Here is a 21,336-nt window from a genome sequence, read left to right as displayed (position 1 = left end):
CCTCTCGTGGTACAAACGGCGGCTTAAATTTCGCTGGTCTACACAGCTTGTCTTCGTATACTTTATTCACATCATACTGGATACCAGTTGCGCGATCATACAGTACGCATATTACACGTATTATGAGTTGAGGAGTTTGGACTTCGCAAATATTTCACTTTTTGTTCAGGTATTTCAACAGACAGACATGCCTTGACATGTTAACGGATCGCACTGTGGACTGACATACATGTGGCAAGCAGTGGGCTTGGGAACAGCTAACGGTGAGTTAATTTCCATTTCCCCCCAATTCAGTTCCAGATCCAGCGGCAGCGTCCCTACAGACGACTCAACTGAAGGGAAACCATAGTGCAAGCTTCGTACAGGGAGGGGCGTGGCGGCGGCGCGCGGCCGGCCGGGCGAAGCCTGCGTTGTCAAGATCTGGATCTGAATCATTTACTGCAAGCATGCTGCAAGCAATGGGATGTATAGGTTGCAGGTTAAGGTTAGGGTTGGATGATCATGGACTGATGGGCAATCGTGTACTTAACACCATAATTGTGGCCAATTTACTGAACTACATCCGTAAATAATTAATTTTAAATAAAGCCTTAAAGGCCACACAAAAAATACTAACACTAGTAACACTAAATCTAAAGTAACACTCACAGTAACATTTCACAGTGAGACCATGGAGACTGAAACACTTCATGCAGAGTTGATTTTAATGTTAATCATTAATAATAATATTAAATTCAGAATTTGCCGCATTTGTCAGTTGTCTAACTTTGGCTTAATTTCCAGCTGAATGTGGATGTTTCTTGGCATCAGTTTGTGTGTAACTCGATTGCAACCGTGTTCCAGCTGAACGATACCCTCGCGCAAATCCTTCCTGTATAGAGCGCCCTCATGCGTGTACCGTCGACCAGCTAGCCGTACGATGTATGCACGATATACGTACCGGTACGTGCATCATACGGCTAGCTGGCCGACGGTACACGCATGAGGGCAACTATGTACAGGAAGGATTTGCGCGAGGGCTTTGGAACATGGTTGCAATCGAGTTACAAACAGCCTGATCCCAAGAAACATCCACATTCAGCTGGAAATTATGCTAAAGCTGGACAACTGACAAATGCGGCAAATTCTGAATTTGTTATTAAGAGGGTGAGTGTGTTATGAAAGCATAAATCAACTATGCACGCATTCTGAAAATGTGAAAAAAAAATTGTAATAGTTTCTGCCGGTGTTAGTAAATTTGACAGTGTGGCCTTTATTTACGGAGCTCCGAGGTAGTCCAGTAAATTGGCCACTTTTATGGGGCTGTTGTGTACTGTAGTTTTATAGGACTCCCCTGGTATGTTTTACAAGTTCCATTCATATATCAAAACCCTGTTTAAATAACCATTACGTTAGAATTTGCTATCAACTTAAAGACTTTCAGTTGAAAAATAAAGAAGTCTTTAGGCCAAGTGAAAAAAATAAACCAGTTTCTTTTCAAAGCCCCCTCCATTTTCCCCCTCTCCTATTTTTTTTTTTTTTTTAATTTATACATTTGCAACATACTTTGCAAAGTCAATGTACAATTATAGGCCTATTGTCTGTTTATTTGTTTCCAAAACATTATAAGAAAATTTGAATTTCCTCTTTTTTTGTGACTTCCCAGTTGCATGCCTGTTTAAGCATACGGGTAGCCTTACTCAAGTACATGTACATTCCAGAGCAAAGTTTATACAAAAATTAGCCAAATTTTCTACGAAATTACATGTACATTGTAATTTGTGTGCGTTACTTGTATACATGTATACATTGTAAGTTCTGCTTCTCAACCAAAACAAGTCATGAAACATGTATGTAACTTAGTATTAAGCTAATTCCCTTGCCTATCCCCTTTTCCTACCAGAATAACCTACACGTGCACAAAGCATATCCTCCCCCAATCCTCCCCATTAAAATACACAAGTGCACTTTCTGCTGTTTGCAGAGGAGGAAAAACCCTTAGAATTTCACTGTGGCATGAAATTGCTTTCAGCATGTGGATGGAATAACCCAGAAAAAGAAACCGGTACTCTGAATGAAAAATGCCTGCTTACAGTACAACAAGGTCTGAAAGGAGGGGTTGCTGGACTGTAGGGACTTTGACAGTGCTCTGTACACACTCACGTGTTGTGGTTGAAGTGTGTTGTAATGCTTTATGCAGGCAACTTCCTCTTCTTTTGTCAGAGAGGTACTTGTTAAATTATGGGAACTAACATTTTAGTGCATGCTCATTTGGCTAGTTTGTGGTTTGAAGTGCTTTCAAAATGCACACAGTATTATCAGAACTGTACTGCATTCTGGCTAATGTATACACAAGAGTACATGTGATGTACTGGTACATGCAGTACACTTTTTGTACATGTATGTAGTTTGTTCTTCACTAATGAGATTGAGTACATGTACATTAACCTCAACTTTGACAGTTTACTTAAATTTGTAAAATTGTCACATCTTTCCAACATGTACGTTGTAAAATTTGTAATCCTGTTTTGTGATAGTGGGTCAATGTCTATGAAGCTGATGCATGTGAATTAATGTGGCAGTAGCAGTTGCTAGCTTTTACATATGGTTCATACATGTACATGTACATGTACACAACAAACATCACAAATTCAAAGAAATCTCACAATACTAACACGTTGCAAGCCTGTAGGGCAAATATGCCACTTGTAATGGCTTTCACATTTACCCCTATTTGTTGAGGCAAGTTCCTACATTGTACAGTATGTATGTACATGTAGACTGATTGACTGAAACCTTTCCTCATTCTTTGTCGCCTCTCTGCAGATTAGGGTTTAAGGTGCCAGCGAAACCAGTCTGTCATTCCAGAGCACTTGATCACGATGATGCAGCTCGGAAGTGATCTTATGCACAGACATGCTTTTTGAGCCACTTTGTTGAGAGTACTGTAGGCCTACAACAGGGAGATCACTGGATTGATTTGCTCAGCCAAAAAAGTGAGTCTTTGTACTGGGTAAGTTATATTTCCGAATTGTTTTCTTTTTGAAAACACAGCAAAAAAGCGATTTCTAGTGACAGAAGATCACTTTAATCAATCAAAGTTTGATACATGCTTAAATGTTCGCTTATTTATAACTTCAAACAATGTAAAAAATTGTTTTGGATAAATGTTTCAGGAGGGACCTAAAAGGATTGCTTCAATCTGAAATGAATTAAAAACAAATAGTTTTAACCTCTGGCTCCCTTGTTTTTCGATAACCTAATTTATGCAGTTTTGAAGTTTGTTTTATAAGTGCAATTCAGACGCAGCTTGTTGGTCATCATAAATTCACGTTGACTTCAAAAGCATGCTCTCTCTCTAGTGCTTGACATGTTTTTTTTATGGTCCTTCAATTTGCAGTCATGCAATAAATGCAGGAAGTGCATGAGATGCATTTAAAACACTTGGGGTGTTTATTTTTAAAATAAATTTTTTTTTTGGGGGGGTGGCTCTAAAAACAGCCATGACAGCATTCAATGCCTTACCCAATCATGCCTGATGGTTAGGGTTAGGGGGAAGTACATGTAGTGGTACTCAAGATGTCTGAAGAGCCTCAAGCTTTGTGGATAGTCAAATGTACACAGACTCCAGTCCCTGTAGGGAAAAGTTTCAAATTACAACGCTGTTTGCGTTTAATGAACATTACATAAAATGAGATTGTAATAATACATACCGGTACATGATGTACTTTTTAATTTCATATTGGTGTGTTTGTAGAACTTTATTTGGCATACTGGAAATTTGTGTTACATGTGGGTTTTGGGGGGTTTACATTGTACATTATAGGCCTAAATGTAATTTGGCGAATATGAGGGCATGTACATGTACATGTAAAGTGGAAAATAAAAATAACTCTAACCCTACAGGTGGATTAGGAGGATTTTAGAGGGTTGGGGCTACGGTAAATGGCAAAAAGTGTCCGTTGATTTTGGAGGATGCATTGTGTGGAGGTTGTAGGCTGTGCCCAGCATTGTTTATGTTCAGCTCTGCATAATTGAGCCCCCCATTATGCTCAATATCATCCGCACTGCTTCTGAATCTGAATGTCATTGGCACTGCCTCAACCCATAGGCCTAACAGTGATCTTTAGAGGATTTTGCAGGATTGAGGATAGTTCCTAGCCAAAAGGGCCTAGGGGTTTTGGGTTAATAACGATAGTGTAGTGTGATACAATAAAATGTTGATTGTCATTGCAATTATAATTTCACAAAACTTGTTCACTGCCACCTCATGATAGACCATAGATAGACCTACAGGGCTTTTTCCTGGGGGGGGGGGGTGTATATGGCTTTGCAGATTACACTAGACCATGGAGCAATGACTAGACATACATGTACATGTACTGTGGCCAGACGATGGTGGTAGACGATGGTGGTAGACGATGATGATTATTTCCTGGAATTGTGTCATTGATGCAATGGGTATTGCAGATTGTCTAAGGAAGATTGATCTGATGTGCTTTGTGGTTGCACAACGCAGGAATGTATTTGGCTCTGAAAATAAAAGTGGACAACGTTAGGGAAAGAAGGCACATTAAATGTTAATTCATGTGCTGTACACAATATACTACATGCATGGATTAACTTCAATCGTTTGACATGTACGACAACCCGTACATTAAAACATGTAATTTGTCTCCATATAAGAAAGAATATGAATTTGTCCTTAATGACAGGACTGCATAAATGTCTCACATCCTTCAGCATTTCCTTCAAAGCAAAACATACCCGTTTCAACAACCCAAATGAGCACTGAGGGATCATGATATCAGTTTATGTGCGTACATTTACTCCTCATGCTTGCTTTCTTTTCTCATGCAGACTTGCAGTGTACCCACTTCAGTTTGCCCCCTGCCTTCTGTCAACAACCCCGATTTCCTGTGGCCACAACAGCTCAGCTCAAGAAAACACACTGATCCCGGGATCCAAGTAGGTCACAGATTCTCTGGAAAGCACTGAATTTTTCACATCAGTTCTTGGAAGGATAAAGAGATTTCTCTACGAGGGAGGTAAACAACCGGATGTTGTTTGTAATTTCAGTTTGGAATCTGTGGTTTTATTCACCAAGCATTATCCTACGTCTACACGAGGGAGTTACAGTGGATGGACTGTGGAAATGAAATGATTCCCAAGCAATAGATCAGCTTGATGCTCATGCGTAAGTCTCATTTCCGCATCTGGTAAATTTTTGATGCACTTCAAGAAAAATTTGGAACACACTGGCAGTGATGAATTAATTTATCAATTAAATTTCAGTGCGCATCACCTGGATAAAACTTCAATTATTTTTCTGGACATGAAATGTCAATAGCTACTTAAGTGGGTAGTGGAAGATTAGTAATTCATGACAGAACTCAGTTTCAAATCCTTTGTTTGCTGCTTTTGGTGACAGAACTTGAATATTAAACAAATACCTCTGCTTTAAATCAGAACAGTGTATGGCTCCACCTTCATTGAGACTATTTAAAGGTCACCCATGAACACTATTTCCACCGGCTGTAGCCTTCAATAAAAACGACAGGCGTTCCATCAAAACGTCTTATCTCTTGTCAGCAAAGAGACATTGATTTATGCCTAAAGGAACTAGCAATGAACAAACCAGATCTGATCTGGAAATGCAGTTGAGCACTTCAATTCATCATCTGAGGAGACTGTGAGATTGGTAAAAAATAACAAATCTTAAGTCCCTGTTCAAAAGAAATTGACTACCTTGAACTTGTACCTGTAGTAATCGCGTGAGGACTTGCCAAACAACTTTGAAGACAGAAAATGTCCAACGCTTTGCAAGATATGTCTCGGGACAATCTGACGACATACAAGTTGGTGGTTGTCGGGGATGGAGGTGTCGGGAAAAGTGCCATCACAATACAGTTCTTCCAGAAGATGTTTGTTGCCGACTACGACCCGACTATCGAAGATTCGTATATTCAGCACACAGAGATTGATGGAGAATGGTGCATCCTAGATGGTAAGCATACAGTCTCCCTTCTGATTTTTTAATACATGTAGCTCTAACAGTCCTGAATCGTCTACTTTTAATATGATTTTGCATACCCCCTAGGGAGTTAGGGTTAATTAATTCTACATGTAACTACCTGGGAACTTGATTGGGAACCTATCTGAATCCTTTACGAAACCCACCAATATGCAGGAACACAAATGTGTGTCCTCTGAAATGCTGATTTGGAAGTGTGTTCCTCATTTTCCTGGTTTTGAGACTGCCTGAGCTACATGTACATTTTGTACATTGTACATTTCGTAATGAACTGTAGGCTTTGATTCCTAATTTTGTAAAGGTACATACATGTAGGTACCACTGGTTTTACTGCATGGTTTGGTTTTTGTGGATTACCTAGCCAAAAAAACACCATGGATTTGGGGTTAAGGCTCACGAATGGATGTGAGCTCTGTACAATACTTTTCAAATGTTTTTGATGTGCAAATCTGTTGTCTCCATTTGCTCATTCATGTAACTAAAGTACATGTAAGCAAGGTAAAGGTCGGTGTCTTCACAAAGTGTGCACCTTGCTTTTAAGCAGAGAATGCACATTGTATACATGTACCGGTACAGTACCGGTATGTACATGTAAATACTGTACATATGTATGGACAATTATTGAGGTTGTCTCATTTTGCATTACAAAGTTCCTCAGCAAATTCCAGTGAGGTTTTAATTGATACAAGAAAAGTCTGATTTTACTGACTTTTCTAATTTAAATTTTGTATGAGTGCTGGTTGAAGGTGTGCTGTATGTCAAGGCTGCATTTTTGTCTATTGGGCAATTCCGAGGTAACGGAAGGACGTTTTCACTCATTAAACAAAATTTCAAACGTGTGTGTCACAGACACTGTTCATAGTTACAGCAAACAAATGTCACAATTGTATTGCTATAATGCTACTTTCATTTTCCACACTTTTGGGGGGCATGAATGCCTCCCGTTTATGAATTATGAATATTAATGAGGTCGGTAACGGAAGGACGGTAAAACGGACAAGGGTTTTCCAACTTACTCGCGTTTTGCGTAAACTCTGTGAATTTTATGGGGCAATTATATTTAAAAGGTAGGAAATGGAATCCCTGAAGCTTTATCTATACTGTACCGCCTTTCATTTGACTTAAAGTGTTTCAGTAATATAATTACAACGTTTTAAGCAGATTATAATTTGGTAACGGAAGGACGGTAACGGAAGGACAAAAGGTTTACTCAATTATAGCATGAACAAAATGTGAATTTACACTAATTATACAAGTGAAACAAATTGCTGAAATGTGTAACTGAATGTGAAATCAACAATATGCAGACCTGGCATAAATAGTTATACCCAAGAAACTATTGAGATAAAGATAGAAGCCTGCTAATTAATAACAAAAGAAAAACGAAAACAACCCCAAACACATAATTCACGAACACAAGACAACTACAGAAATGGACTTCAAACCCATCACCTCAATCCTTAAAAGTTTAAATACACAGTATTTGAGCACTTGAGTATATTGGTTACATGTTCACCAACAACTTTTAATAATACCGGTAGGTTCAGTGGTTTACCTAAAGGGTGGGGGGGGGGGGGCGGCGACCAGCCTACATGTACATTTAAGGTAAAAACATCTACCGGTAGAACTGATGGCTTCAGTTAAGTGTTGCTTTTAATTAAACTCTAAAATCAATGTTTGAAATCAAATTACAATGATTTAGAGTAGTAACAATTAATTTATAAACATCCAAACTGAAATTGTTAACTTGGGCATAATTTGTCAAAGATTACACCTCACATGTCTTACACATGTAAATTGAATGAAAGTGCCCCAAAGTACCGGTACTTTCTGCCATCTCATTTTTGACTTAATTTGCTTCCGGAATGGCTTCACAGAATTTGTATCTTTCTCTATTGTCCATGAATGCTGATGGCAGCAACTTTATGATTTGATTTTCTGCAACAACTCCATACATGTACAAGTACTGGTACATCGGCATATATGTACATGTACATTGTACATGTTGTATATGCCTGTGCCATCCTTTGTAATAAACACCTTGCCCTGCTTATCCCGCTTTTGTGAAGGTGGGTCACATGAATGTCCTTTCAATGCTGATTATACATGCATGTATTTGCAGTGATTTTCATTTTTCAAACATGAGCGCAAATGTCGTAACATTTGATAAAAATACGATTTGTCCTTCCGTTACTGTCCTTCCGTTACCAATTTGGTAACGGAAGGACGTGATTTAATTAATTGTAATTAAAAAACGAGAAGTACAGCAGTGTCAGTTATAATGTAATATTGAAGGCCTACCTAAACTTGCTTTGCACAATAACTTTCAATGCATTCATACTGCAAGTTTTAAAAATAAATTAAAAATATGTATTTTTTCGGTAACGGAAGGACATTTTTGAAGGCTGAAATATTAGAAGTCACTGAAGCGAAACAAATTACGCAAAATGTTAAAAACAAGTTTTAGTCGGTTTTTCAAGACCAATACTTTCTCATGACAGAAACTGATGGCATTAGTACATATTTTTGTGTGTGTACTGGTAGAATACTTTCATATCACTATTAATCACATTTTTAGGATTAAAACAGGATTATGACATAATCCTATTTTTTGGTACTGAATTGTATAAAAAATAAAATTCCGACTTCAAATCTTGAAAATATAGACTTTTAGCTTTCATTTGATGCCAAATTTGTTTAAGTCACATGTATTTGAATTTTTTGGTGTCATGTCCACTTTGGTGTGGAATTGCCCTATTGATTACTTTTTGAATCTAAAATAAAGCTTTGGAAATTGGTTCAAATAACCAAGAATAAGATTTTCAAAAGACCCACAATCTCAGGAATGCAAACCCCCCATTATTTTTTCATTCTGACAAACTTTGTACCGGATTTAACAATAGGGTTGTCTGCCTGGTGAGGCTGTTGCCCTGACAAGGAAGTACAATATGGGCATTGTGCTTCAGTCATGTGACCTCCTGACACTTGGTATTCACTCACTTCCCAAGTGGAATTGTACAGAAAATCAAACCTGCTAAACCGTTCAGTGGCAGAAGTTCAGTACCAAAAACAAAATAAACAATTGAAAATTCACAGTCTAGTATACCGGTACTTTGTCTATTTACAAACAAAATGTACAGTTAAAATACTTGCTCATGATTTTGATGATAGTCTTTTTTTCAATTACGGTATCTCTTGGTTTTTAACTTTTTAGTATTTTTCTTTTGTGTGACTTCCACTTGTTTTGCCACTAAATTTTCAACTTGTGAGGTGTGAGAAACTCAAAATTTCAAGATTTCAATTGGGTGACAGATCATTACATGTCTAATGAATTGCAGAACTTTACAAATTGTTCAACTCATTTCCCTCCAAGCTAAAAACTTGGATTAATTTCCTTCATCGGTAGAAAATATGATCCACCCAAAAAAAAAGGAAGAAAAAAAAAAGAAGTTGGTTGTAAGCCCCTTTCCTGATCAGGTCAGATTTCCGGTTGGAAAGCAATCTTCCTGGAGGAGTGGAGGGATTAAGTTTCCATCACGTGCATGATGTTTGTCAACTACATGTACATGTACATGTACTGTAGTACACAGGGACCTATGTCATTCAGAAACGAATGTACATGCATCTATAGATACACGTGTAACAAATGTAAGGTACAGTACAGTTTGCTACATGTTTCATGTAATTTTTGTGATTGATGAACCTTACTGTAAGGAATGATTTACATAACAAAAATGATTCAGTTGAGATTAATGACTTAAAAAAAAAATTATACAAACATATGTACCGGTACCATACACTGTACCACTTAATATATCTTGATTTAAAAAAACTGGAAACTTGTGCCTTATGTATGTACATACATGTACCAGTACAGTATTTGTTGACTGAATAGAGCATACAGTTTGCCTTGGATGACTTGTGACCCTTAGGATTAAAATTAAAAAATGCCAAATGTTTCAATACTTTGATTATGATAAAAGTTCACGCATATTCATCCAAAGAAAAAAGCCCTAAGGAAATAAATATTTTATTGTTGATAAAAACCAAGCCAGAAATTCACTTAGTCAGCAGCACATAGTATTGGTACAGTACATGTAACTCTAGTAATTTGGGGGCTAAAAAGATTGTACATGTAAAGTATACCCGGTATGCATGTCTATTGTTAGAAAACCTTTTGAATATTGCTTTGTGCTGAACAAACCTGGTATGAACAAAATAAAATTCCAGACATGTCTCAGTCAGTCATGTGGAGTCGTTGGAATTCTATACAGCTTCTGTCAGCTAGAACTTACACAGTCAAATTTTGTAATGGCCTTGAAATAATTGAAATTCATACTAGGCAAGCTCTATGTATTTCTATTTGTAAACATTTACTTTCCCTTTTGTTGGGTGTGTTTTGGTTATCATTCACAAAGGTTTTTCTTTTTAGTTACAGAAAAATGTACAATTTTTTTCAGATAAAAAAAATATAATCTAATTGACCCTACTGAAAAAGAATTTGTTGAAGTGAACCCCAGTTTTGTACCCATCACTTCAATATATGTATTTCAAGGTATTGAAGTATTTTGTTCCTAATCTACCGGTATGATAAAAAAAAATTAGAACAGAAACCTTAATTCCATTCAATTTGTGATACAACTAAACACACTCCTCTATTTCAATTTACAACCTATTTTACATGTACACACATACCTAATACATGTACATGTATGCACATGTACATGTAGTAACCCTCATGAAATACACATGTACCTGAATTGAATTTGAACCGGCTGTCTCTCTCTCTCTCTCTCTCTCTGATGGTACTCAAGATGATTGATTTTTCCCTCTCCTCATTGTGTGCAAAAGAAAAGGAAATTCAATCTCATCCTTGAACCATTCATCAGGAAATGGAAATGACATTTCATCTCACCCCCCCCCCCCCCCCCCCCCTCGTGCCATCAACCTTTGAGATGGTGTTAATGAACCCGAGGTGAAATCTCCATTCAGTTTATGCACAAAGTTTGGGCATTGGAGACTCTAAAGCCTTTTTGCTTGCAACCCATACACATGTTTAATGTACATACATGTATGTACACGTACATGTACATGTACATGTACACCCATGTACATGTACGGTACATGTACATGTATATCATGTAGCCCCAGATGGCCTTCTAAGGGCACCCACTATTCTGTTTTGTGTGACCTTGCCAGATCAATATCTGCCCATAATAGATGTTACCATTCATGACATCAATACTCATGACCCCGCTGTTATCATCTGGAGAGTAATCGATTATCACCTTGCCCTCTTCTTTCTCTTGCAGTGGTCAACTTTGGCTAACTCTGGTTACCTTTACTTGTGCATAGATCAGTGTGATGAAGTTTATAACATTTCATGTGTAAAACCATTTACATGTACTTAACTTTGTAAGTACTGTATGTGCACCTGTATTAATTAATGAATCTTAACAGATATTAAATCAAAAGAGTGTGGAGAAAACTTCAAAGCTGTTATCAAGCACAATGTATGTATGCATGCAGAGAGTGAAATTATACCAGTAATTAGTATGGAGCCACGAAAACTGCTGTGACTAAAGTTAGAAGAACTGTCAAATGAGTTTTTAGCTGTCACAATCCAATTACGATTACCGGTACCCGGTACATGTAACTTGATTGCAAGGGTAACCGTTTTGGTTCCTGAAGACAATTTATCAGACAATGTCTCATGTTCGACTAAAATTTACACTCTACATGTATATGTGTGCACACAGATTTTTGGTATGATTTTTTTTTAAATTATACTTGCACTTACACGTATACAGTACACTGTAAACATAAAACAGAATATTCCCACTTCCTAGAATTATTATTACATTGTGGTTTATGACCCCACCAGTGCCCACAGGTGTTGCTAATAGCCTTATTAACCCATGGCTGCTCTATATAGCTGGGGGCATTATCATAACATGGGGTCCTTATTATTTGTGAGGATGTGGGGGAAAATCATTGGGCCATGAAACTTCCGGTGCCTTGTGGAAGGTCACTCAACAGTGTGATTCTGTGGGACCAGAGAGAAGGAAACCAGCCAATTTGTATGCTGGGCTGCAGTGACCACAATTCAATTATTGAATGAAATGCTGGCAAATTAATTTTGTAATTGGAGTAGTTCATGCCCGACAATAGGTTGTGCACTGACAATGTACATGTATAGTACATGTACGGGATTTTTTTTGCTGAATAGTTCTGTTTTGTGGGTGATGATATTCAAATGTGATAATTTGTACAGTTTTTACACATGTTGGCTAGTGGAAATTGATGCTAAATGTATTAAATACGGTAGCTTCCAAAATTGGCCAGAACCAACACTGTCCAAACATCAATGCCACAGCTACACAATTCAGTTAATGCTTTATTGACCAGATATTAAAAAAAGGGGAAAAGGACGGGGGGGGGGGGGGGGGGGGGGGGGGGGATCCTCCAGCTTTCAACGCCATTCCTACCATGTAATGTATGCTGAGTCTTCTGTTATTCCTGTTCCTGAAAATCATTTTGAGACGGTGAACTTTCCCTCTCGAAATGTCAGAAAATGTCATCTGTTAAGAAAGTGTTTTGAAGTTTTGTACATTTATTTTAAAGCTTCGTTGTAACTTGTTGTTTTTTACATGTAGTACTGGATACTGCTGGACAAGAGGAGTTTAGCGCCATGAGGGAGCAATACATGAGGAAAGGAGACGGTTTCTTGATTGTCTACTCAGTCATTGATAAAGCCAGCTTTGAGAATACCAAGTCTTTCTACACGCAGATACTCCGAGTTAAAGACAGGTATGTAGGGCGTGGACTCTTAATAGTACAGTTACTGGAGATGTGCTGTGCATCATAAAGCCTTTTCACACTGGACAAAATGTCGGGGGGGGGGGGGGGGGGGGCAGGGGGATGTCCCCTGGGCGACTCAGGGTGAAAATAAGCCATGTTTCACACTTGAAGTTCTCACCAGGACTCAACGTGCATTGTACATTCAAGGATTTAATGAGGCACGTTTTGTTGCAATTTTGATGTTTTTTTTTTTTTAAATATATATGAATTTGGCAATTAAGAGCTCAACATTTTTTATATGAGTGTTGCCTTAAGGGTTAAAAAACTGAAGTGAGAAACGGTCGTGCACATCCCTGGGGCAAGATACATGTAAACACGGTTTGCGCAAAACGAGTCTGAAAAGGTGCGGGGTTGAACTCGAGGGTGAAAAATCAAAAGTTGCTCCGGGATGTGCCCGGGGTGAGTCTGCCGCGGGGTTGGGTGTTGTAGTTTGAAAAGTCCTCTCTGACATGAAAGCAACTAAAGTCATCAGTCACTGCACATACTGAAATCCCAAACCGGCCTGTTTGTTACATACATGTACATGTACTCCTAGTACCACCCAAACCACCCAAGCAGTCTCTGGCTTCATGGATTCATCAGAGAATAATACACCTGACATGTTTCAACTGTGATGCACTCATGTACATGTAAACAAACTACCCTTTCAACCTCCCAAGTTTTCATATTTTGTGAGTTTGAATTCAATTCAGAGAGAGACAGTTACACGTACATGTGTGTACACTACCCATGTACATGTATGCATGCCAATACGTAGTGCTCCAGAAACACAACTTGCACCTGAAAATACTGACTGCATTTGTCTAAATCCTTTTCATGTAGAAAAATCACGATTGGCTTAATCAGGGCCGCAGGTCAAACTGTCAATTACCCAGCAAAATGTCACATTGATAATACATCCCTACACAGAGCTCAGTCAAAGAAAGGTCATGTGTTTCATGTCCAGAATGGTGAACTGGGAGATTTCTGCAGGAACAGTTAAGAGGATTCTGTCATGCCTGGAGCCAGGATGGGACTTGTTTTTCTTTTCTGGCCCCTTTTTATCAAGACCACTTTACCTTTGACAAATACATGTGTGCCAATATTAAGAAACACTTGATTGCTGGATGGTTGGTTAGTTGACATTCATGAGTTTTAAAGGTTCAGCAAACTTGTACTTGTACAGTAGGTACCTACGTTTTACATACAGGATTACCCCCCCCCCCCCCAATGCAATCCTGAAACATTTCCGTTTTCAAAAACATGATCTGTGAATTTTTATGTGTTGGATATCAGAATTGGCATTTTCTCGGCAAACCAATGTGCTATTTTCATGATTTTTTCAGTATTTGAATGAAAAAGCTCTCAGCTTTGAGTAAGTTGGCTTTGAGCTGATATCCAAAACATAACAATTCACAGATCATGTTTTTGAAAAAAGGCAAATGTTTCAGGGTTGCGTTTTTGTGGGGTCACCCTGTATAGTGAATATAACATTTGACTTACATGTAGCTAATTGACACAAAAAAATCACATCTTGTTTGAAATGGACCTACATGTAAACCCCAACAGAGTATACTGTGTACTGATGACACCATTCATGCAAAGGCAAGCTACCTGTTATTTCAGACACATTTTACTGTATTGCAATTGTTAATCAACATTTGCTATTTTATTTTCTTCACTTTTATCTGCAGAGATGCCTATCCCATGATTCTCGTTGCCAACAAAGTGGACCTTGTTCACCAACGGAAAGTGTCGGAAGAGGATGGCAAGGCATTAGCAGCAGAGCTTGGGGTGAGGTCAAAGGTCATGATGTATCTTAATTATTGTTGCGAGCCAGTCAGTGTTGAACCATGACAAGTTTATTACTTTACTGAAATGTATGTGTACGTGTACATATGCGGTTTGAGATACTTGTTTCTGGTTATATGGGTCAGGATCCTGAAGGTTTTGATGAGGAGGTATGCTGACCAAATGCAAGAAGTTGCCCAGTGCTTTTCTAACTACCGATATTTGTACATTTGTTCAAATGTCCTTGTCAGCTGTGTCCAACTAGTCATATTCGTGCTCATTGAAATTACTCATTAAACACAGGTTTTTGGTGTTTACGCTTACAATGCTAATGATGAGGGATTACCTTTTTAATTTTCATTGTAATTTTTTCCCTTGCAGAAAACGTCCTACATAGAGACAAGTGCCAAGGACCCGCCGCAGAACATTGACAGGGCTTTTCATGAGGTGGTTAGAGTCATCAGGTAAGGTGAAATTATTTAACCCTCCTGCCATGCCTGCTGTCTGAACAGTCACAAAACAGTCAAAAGAGCAATCCTCTTCCCCTGCAATGCCTTTTACACAGGCTTGTCACCAACAGTCAGATCATTTTTTGGAACAAGCACTTTGACTAGTCAAATTCAGTCAAAAGCAAGTTCAGACAAAAGCAGGCAAGTGGTAGGCACAGCCTGCTTATCAGTCACGTACAGTCAAAGCATATCTGTATCAAGCTACATAAACAGCCACAGCCAGTCGATCCTGCTTCATGTTAGCTGGGAGCTCTTAACTGCTACAAACCAGTCACTTGACTGATTTTGACTGAAAGGACCACTTTGCAGCGAATGTATGTTTGAATAGGAGGGTAAATGGACAGATCACTTCAAGGTTGGCACAAGAAGACTTGTGTGCTCCTGGGAACCTCTTCTTTTCCACGATTACCTCCAAGAAATCCCTGATGATATTCTTGTCTATTTTCTTACCTGCAGGAGGCAACCAGTGGATCGAGCCGCTAAACGTCGTAGCAGGAGAAGCAAGCGTAGCACCAAGCAACAGAAGTGTGCCATCTTGTGATTGCATGTTGATAAGTAGTCATAGGAGTGCATAGAGTAGTCTTGGATTACTGCAGGTCCCATACTAGACCGATCCTTTAGACTCTACCCACTCTGCACATGGGCAAAAACACATGCACCGCTCCAATGCATGTCAGACATTTGTGCAGGGATGTTGGACATGAATCTGTGATTGGTCATAACATCAGTGGGCAGGGCTTAATGGATGGGTCTGTTGACTTATTCTGTGAGTATGGGTACAGACATTTCTTGAGCACGAGTACAAGTTTAACTTGGTTTCCATATTGACGTTAAGCTTATGCAGACTGTACAGACTGCGCAGGAACCATCGGCAAAGTTGAACCAGGTTCAACTTTGCCGATCCTCTGCGAAATAGTTTGGGTCTGTCTGGGTTGTCGTGACATTTCCGGTTGAAATGTTTCCATATGTCTGCGTTGCAGTTTGGGGTTTTGTTTGCTTTGCTCTCTGCGCTTCTTACGTCGATATGGAAACTAGGCTTTAGTCACAAGTCATCCACTCTCAGGTCATGTGACAAAGGCATTCCATGTACTTTGTTATTGTTCATACAGGTGACCTGACCCGTGAATTGACTTGTTCTGGACTTGACCTTCCCTCTCGTTGTTTTAGTCCTTGGCTTGATGATGACTACAGACATGTCGCTTCGAGTGCATTCATGTCAGCCATTAATTATACTTAACGGTTGGGCCTGGCCCTAAACATACACGTCTGATTTTTATTCACTTTAAATTGAAGAACTAATTCTTCAGACGCAGGTTGTCTTTGTGTGTGATTATGTTGCCTAGGAAACGGGGTCCATGATGCTGGGGGAGGGGCTCCACCTCCCTGCCACAAAGGACCTAGAATCATACCTATGTGAATTGCACATGGAACAACACGGAGATAGCATGTAGATTATTATTAGGGATGTCTTGTTCGTTCCACTTTGATCTTACAACTCATTTGCAGTGCTATGGAGCCAACGTGTGTGTATTGTCGCATCGATATAGATTGTGTTCTTATCCAACTCTGCAATGCAACCACTCTTGTTAAATTAACATTGTTTATTATTTGTAGGGATTCACACTTACCAGTGCAACGTATTAAAAACTCTCAAAGTAAGTTTTGTGCAGTTGCAGTATGATTTGGAAATTCAACAAGCTGCCCATTTAAAAAGCTGGAAGAAAGTGTGCCATCTACATGTAGCTGTTGTGATTTTAATAATGTGTGATGCCTGCTCTGAAGAATTTTTAACATTCAAATTTTTTATACCTGCAATTGACTCCCCTGGTGGGAGATATTTTGTGACTTTTTGAAATTGCTTCAACTGTCAAAAATTGATAATGACTGTGAATATTTAGTGATGGTACATTGTGGGTGTACATGTAATGTGTAGAAAAGAACTAGTGTTTAACTTGTTGAAACTTGTCCATGGAATATCCAGTAATGTAAGTTGTGAACTCAAATTTCAATGCACAAAGTGAACATGTTAAATTTTGTTCCTCAAATGGCACTTTAGGATTCCTGAAAGGCAGAATTGAAGATTTCCCCCTCGCCTTAAACATATTAAACACATCACAAGCATGTACACTATTATATGTGTACTGGGGTAATTTGTATAAAATTTGTAACTCTTCTGAAATTTTACTCTGTTATTTCTTATCAATTTGTTGTAGTATCCATCTCTTCACTTGCCTTCCAAATAATTTGGCCGTCTTGAGCATTAATTCAATCTGTAAGTATAGCAATTGATGTAAATTAAATAATTGTATTCGCATCACATTTGTTTCTTTGAGATGGTGCTTTGCATTGAACCATTTTTATAAAATGCAAATTTTTTTATGTAGCCTCAAGACGTCTGACAACATTGCCAATTCTATTTTTAATTGTGTAATTGTGGCAACATTTGCGGTAACAATGCCAGTGGTGTTTTGACTGGTCTGAAAGAAACCTAGCCAGTGTCCCATATTAAATGGGTAGTTTACATCTGAACGAATGGAGCCCATTCATATCAAATTGTGCAGTAATCATAATGAACTATTTCTTGTGTAAAAATTAATTTATTTTTTACGTAAACATATTGGTACAGTTTTGTAATATATTTCATTTGGTAACTCTAAATGGTGAACATGTAGGTACATATTGGTATCGTTGGTACATGTTATCTGCATGTATTTTAGTAATCAAAGAAAACGTTTATTTCCAGTAACTGTTTCTTGAATTGAAAATTCAGGAATAGTGAAAAACCTGCTCTTATTTTGGATTTATTTACCAGAGAGGCTTCTCAGACTTGCGGCATTGTGCTTTTTCACGTGTTTCTGTGTAAAGCCAACAGTTTCATTTTGCAAATAGGTTCATTATATATCATTTACCATCTACATGTACATGTATACTGGAAACAACTCTACAAATCCTGAAATTCAGAGCAAGTTTTTCACTCGGTGGTCTACTGGAGGATTGAATATGATAAAGCTGAATGGTCCTTGCAGATTGTCAATGTTGCCAGTTTTAGAACGTGGTCCTCTGAGAAATAGCATGTACCGGTACATGTACAAACCTACATGTACATGTATATTGTGTACATTTTTCATGGTTTTGGAATGAAACCTCTGGAACAAAAACTGAGCGATGGGGAGGCAAACAACCTACATGTATGCAGCACTGGATCTCAGAGCTTACAGTAACCATTCTGCAGGTGCCAGGGCTTTATCATGTTTGTCATGTTTGTCAGGGAACGGCTGTATTAGGGGCGTAAATCCAAATCCGTTCTTCGACCAAGACTGCTTGTGGATTATAGTCGACTCTCGTTGATACAAAGTCAGCTGGACCCATGAACCAACATGCCCACGTACTCCATTCGTTTGCACAACTCTTTCTGGTTCTAAATGACATCACACTTCGATACTCTATAACTGGAATTTGTATTAACAGTGTTTATATCAACAAGAGTTGACTGTTTGCCCTGTTGCTTGGTGTATATCTACAGGCATGTTGTGTCGAGAAGTGTCAGCTATCCTTCAAAAAGAGTATAGAACGCCAAAGTTCAAATGCTGAATAAATGAACCTTCAGCAAAACTAAACTAAGGAGATCCATATCGTTTCGGTTTGCAGTAACACCATGTGGTAATAACTACTGCTTAGAAGATTTTTAGTTCTGAAAAGAACTTGTCCTGCTTATTATCAAATTTCGCTAAGTACATAAGAACAGTCCTAAAAGAACTTATCTTTTAGAACTAAAAGCAGGACGTTTGCCAAGTAGCTTTTGTTCTGATAAGAACAGTCCTGCTTTAAGTTCTAAAAGACAAGTTCTTTTAGAACTGTCATGTACTTACAATCTTTAAAGCAGTAGTTATTACCACGTGGTGTTACTGCAAACCGAAACGATACCGATACTCCATCATGCAAAGCCTCGTATCTTATAGGAGATCCAGTCACAAGCTGTCAAATGGTATAGTTTGGCTGTTTAAGGCGTTGTGGATTCTGTGCTTAGTAAACTGCCTTTAGTTGCTCATTGACATAAAAACGACATGATACATTGCTTTGAAATGTAATTAATACAAATCGCAATTTCTATTTATGTGTGTTAGATTTGTACATCTACATGTATACTGTATTCTGCTCACATTTGAAATAAATGATAACAACTTTTTAATTCCAAATATCTGAGATATATTTGTGCTCATCAAGTTTTACCCCTTTGCATGCTATTTTTGTGACATTTCGGATATTAACATCTTTGCCCAATTTGTATTGCAAGTAAATTCTAGGATATCTTACAAAATTTATATTTTGTCCAATTTTTAACCAAAAAAGCAAGGTTAACCCCTTGCAATTTAATTTTTAGGACATTTTAGAAAATTGATATTTTGTCCCATTTTTAACCAAAAAAGCAAGGCTAACCTTTTGCCGATTAATTTTTAGGACATTTTTGAAAAGTTATATTTTGTCCCAGTTTTAACCAAAAAAGCGAGGCTAACCCCTTACCGATTAATTTTTTGGACATTTTAGACAATTGATATTTTGTCCCATTTTTAACCAAAAAAGCAAGGCTAACCCCTTGCAATTTAATTTTTTGGACATTTTAGATAAAATGATATTTCGTCCCATTTTTAACCAAAAAAGCAAGGCTAACCCCTTGCAATTTAATTTTAAGGACATTTTTGAAAAAATCTATTTTGTCCATTTTTTAACCGAAAAAGCAAGGCTAACCCCTTGCAATTTAATTTTTAGGACATTTTTGAAAAGTTATATTTTGTCCCATTTTTAACCAAAAAAGCAAGGCTAACCCCTTGCCGATTAATTTTTAGGACATTTTTGAAAAGTTATATTTTGTCCCATTTTTAACCAAAAAAGCAAGGCTAACCCCTTACCGATTGATTTTTAGGACATTTTAGAAAATTGATATTTTGTCCCATTTTTAACCAAAAAAGCAAGGCTAACCCCTTGCAATTTAATTTTTAGGACATCTTTGAAAAGTTATATTTTGTCCCAGTTTTAACCAAAAAAGCAAGGCTAACCCCTTGCAATTTAATTTTAAGGACATTTTTGAAAAGTTCTATTTTGTCCATTTTTTAACCAAAAAAGCAAGGCTAACCCCTTGCAATTTAATTTTTAGGACATTTTTGAAAAGTTATATTTTGTCCCATTTTTAACCAAAAAAGCAAGGCTAACCCCTTGCAATTTAATTTTTAGGACATTTTAGAAAATTGATATTTTGTCCCATTTTTAACCAAAAAAGCAAGGCTAACCCCTTGCCGATTAATTTTTAGGACATTTTTGAAAGTTATATTTTGTCCCAGTTATAACCAAAAAAGCAAGGCTAACCCCTTGCCGATTAATTTTTAGGACAATTTTGAAAATTGATATTTTGTCCCATTTTTAACCAAAAAAGCAAGGCTAACCCCTTGCAATTTAATTTTTAGGACAATTTAGAAAATTGATATTTTGTCCCATTTTTAACCAAAAAAGCAAGGCTAACCCCTTGCAATTTAATTTTTAGGACATTTAAGATAAAATGATATTTTGTCCAATTTTCAACCAAAAAAGCAAGGTTAACCCCTTGCAATTTAATTTTTAGGACATTTTTGAGAAGTTCTATTTTGTCCCATTTTTAACCAAAAAAGCAATGCTAACCCCTTGCAATTTAATTTTTAGGACATTTTTGAAAGTTATATTTTGTCCCAGTTTTAACCAAAAAAGCAAGGCTAACCCCTTGCCGATTAATTTTTAGGACAATTTAGAAAATTGATATTTTGTCCCATTTTTAACCAAAAAAGCAAGGCTAACCCCTTGCAATTTAATTTTTAGGACATTTAAGATAAAATGATATTTCGTCCAATTTTCAACCAAAAAAGCAAGGCTAACCCCTTGCAATTTAATTTTGAGGACATTTTTGAAAAGTTCTATTTTGTCCCATTTTTAACCAAAAAAGCAAGGCTAACCCCTTGCAATTTAATTTTTAGGACATTTTTGAAAAGTTATATTTTGTCCCATTTTTAACCAAAAAAGCAAGGCTAACCCCTTACCAATTAATTTTTAGGACAATTTAGAAAATTGATATTTTGTCCCATTTTTAACCAAAAAAGCAAGGCTAACCCCTTGCAATTTAATTTTTAGGACATTTAAGATAAAATGATATTTCGTCCA

At 37.5% G+C, this 21,336-nt stretch overlaps 1 protein-coding gene across 3 annotated transcripts; it reads left to right on the top strand.

Moving 5' to 3' along the window:
* The first annotated feature begins 82 nt into the window (after positions 1-82).
* On the top strand, positions 83-19,349 carry LOC119745255 (ras-related protein M-Ras-like). 3 transcript variants are annotated; one of them, XM_038221487.1, is made up of 7 exons: positions 83-263; positions 2,806-2,975; positions 4,840-5,986; positions 12,670-12,823; positions 14,548-14,647; positions 15,026-15,108; positions 15,610-19,349. In XM_038221487.1, exons 3-7 carry the CDS (start codon positions 5,788-5,790, stop codon positions 15,692-15,694), a joined length of 621 nt encoding a protein of 206 aa, XP_038077415.1. In that variant the 5' UTR covers positions 83-263; positions 2,806-2,975; positions 4,840-5,787; the 3' UTR covers positions 15,695-19,349. The 3 variants fall into 3 exon arrangements, with proteins under 3 accessions (XP_038077415.1, XP_038077414.1, XP_038077416.1); XM_038221486.1 differs by having other exon boundaries at positions 2,806-2,992; XM_038221488.1 differs by lacking the exon at positions 83-263 and adding an exon at positions 412-484 and having other exon boundaries at positions 2,806-2,992.
* Positions 19,350-21,336: the final 1,987 nt, after the last annotated feature.

The sequence above is a fragment of the Patiria miniata genome, unplaced genomic scaffold, assembly GCF_015706575.1.
Source record: "Patiria miniata isolate m_02_andy unplaced genomic scaffold, ASM1570657v1 HiC_scaffold_7, whole genome shotgun sequence".
Lineage (NCBI taxonomy): Eukaryota > Metazoa > Echinodermata > Asteroidea > Valvatida > Asterinidae > Patiria > Patiria miniata.
The sequence above is the reverse complement of the archived record's forward strand: the minus strand, read 5'-3'. Positions and strand labels throughout refer to the sequence as shown.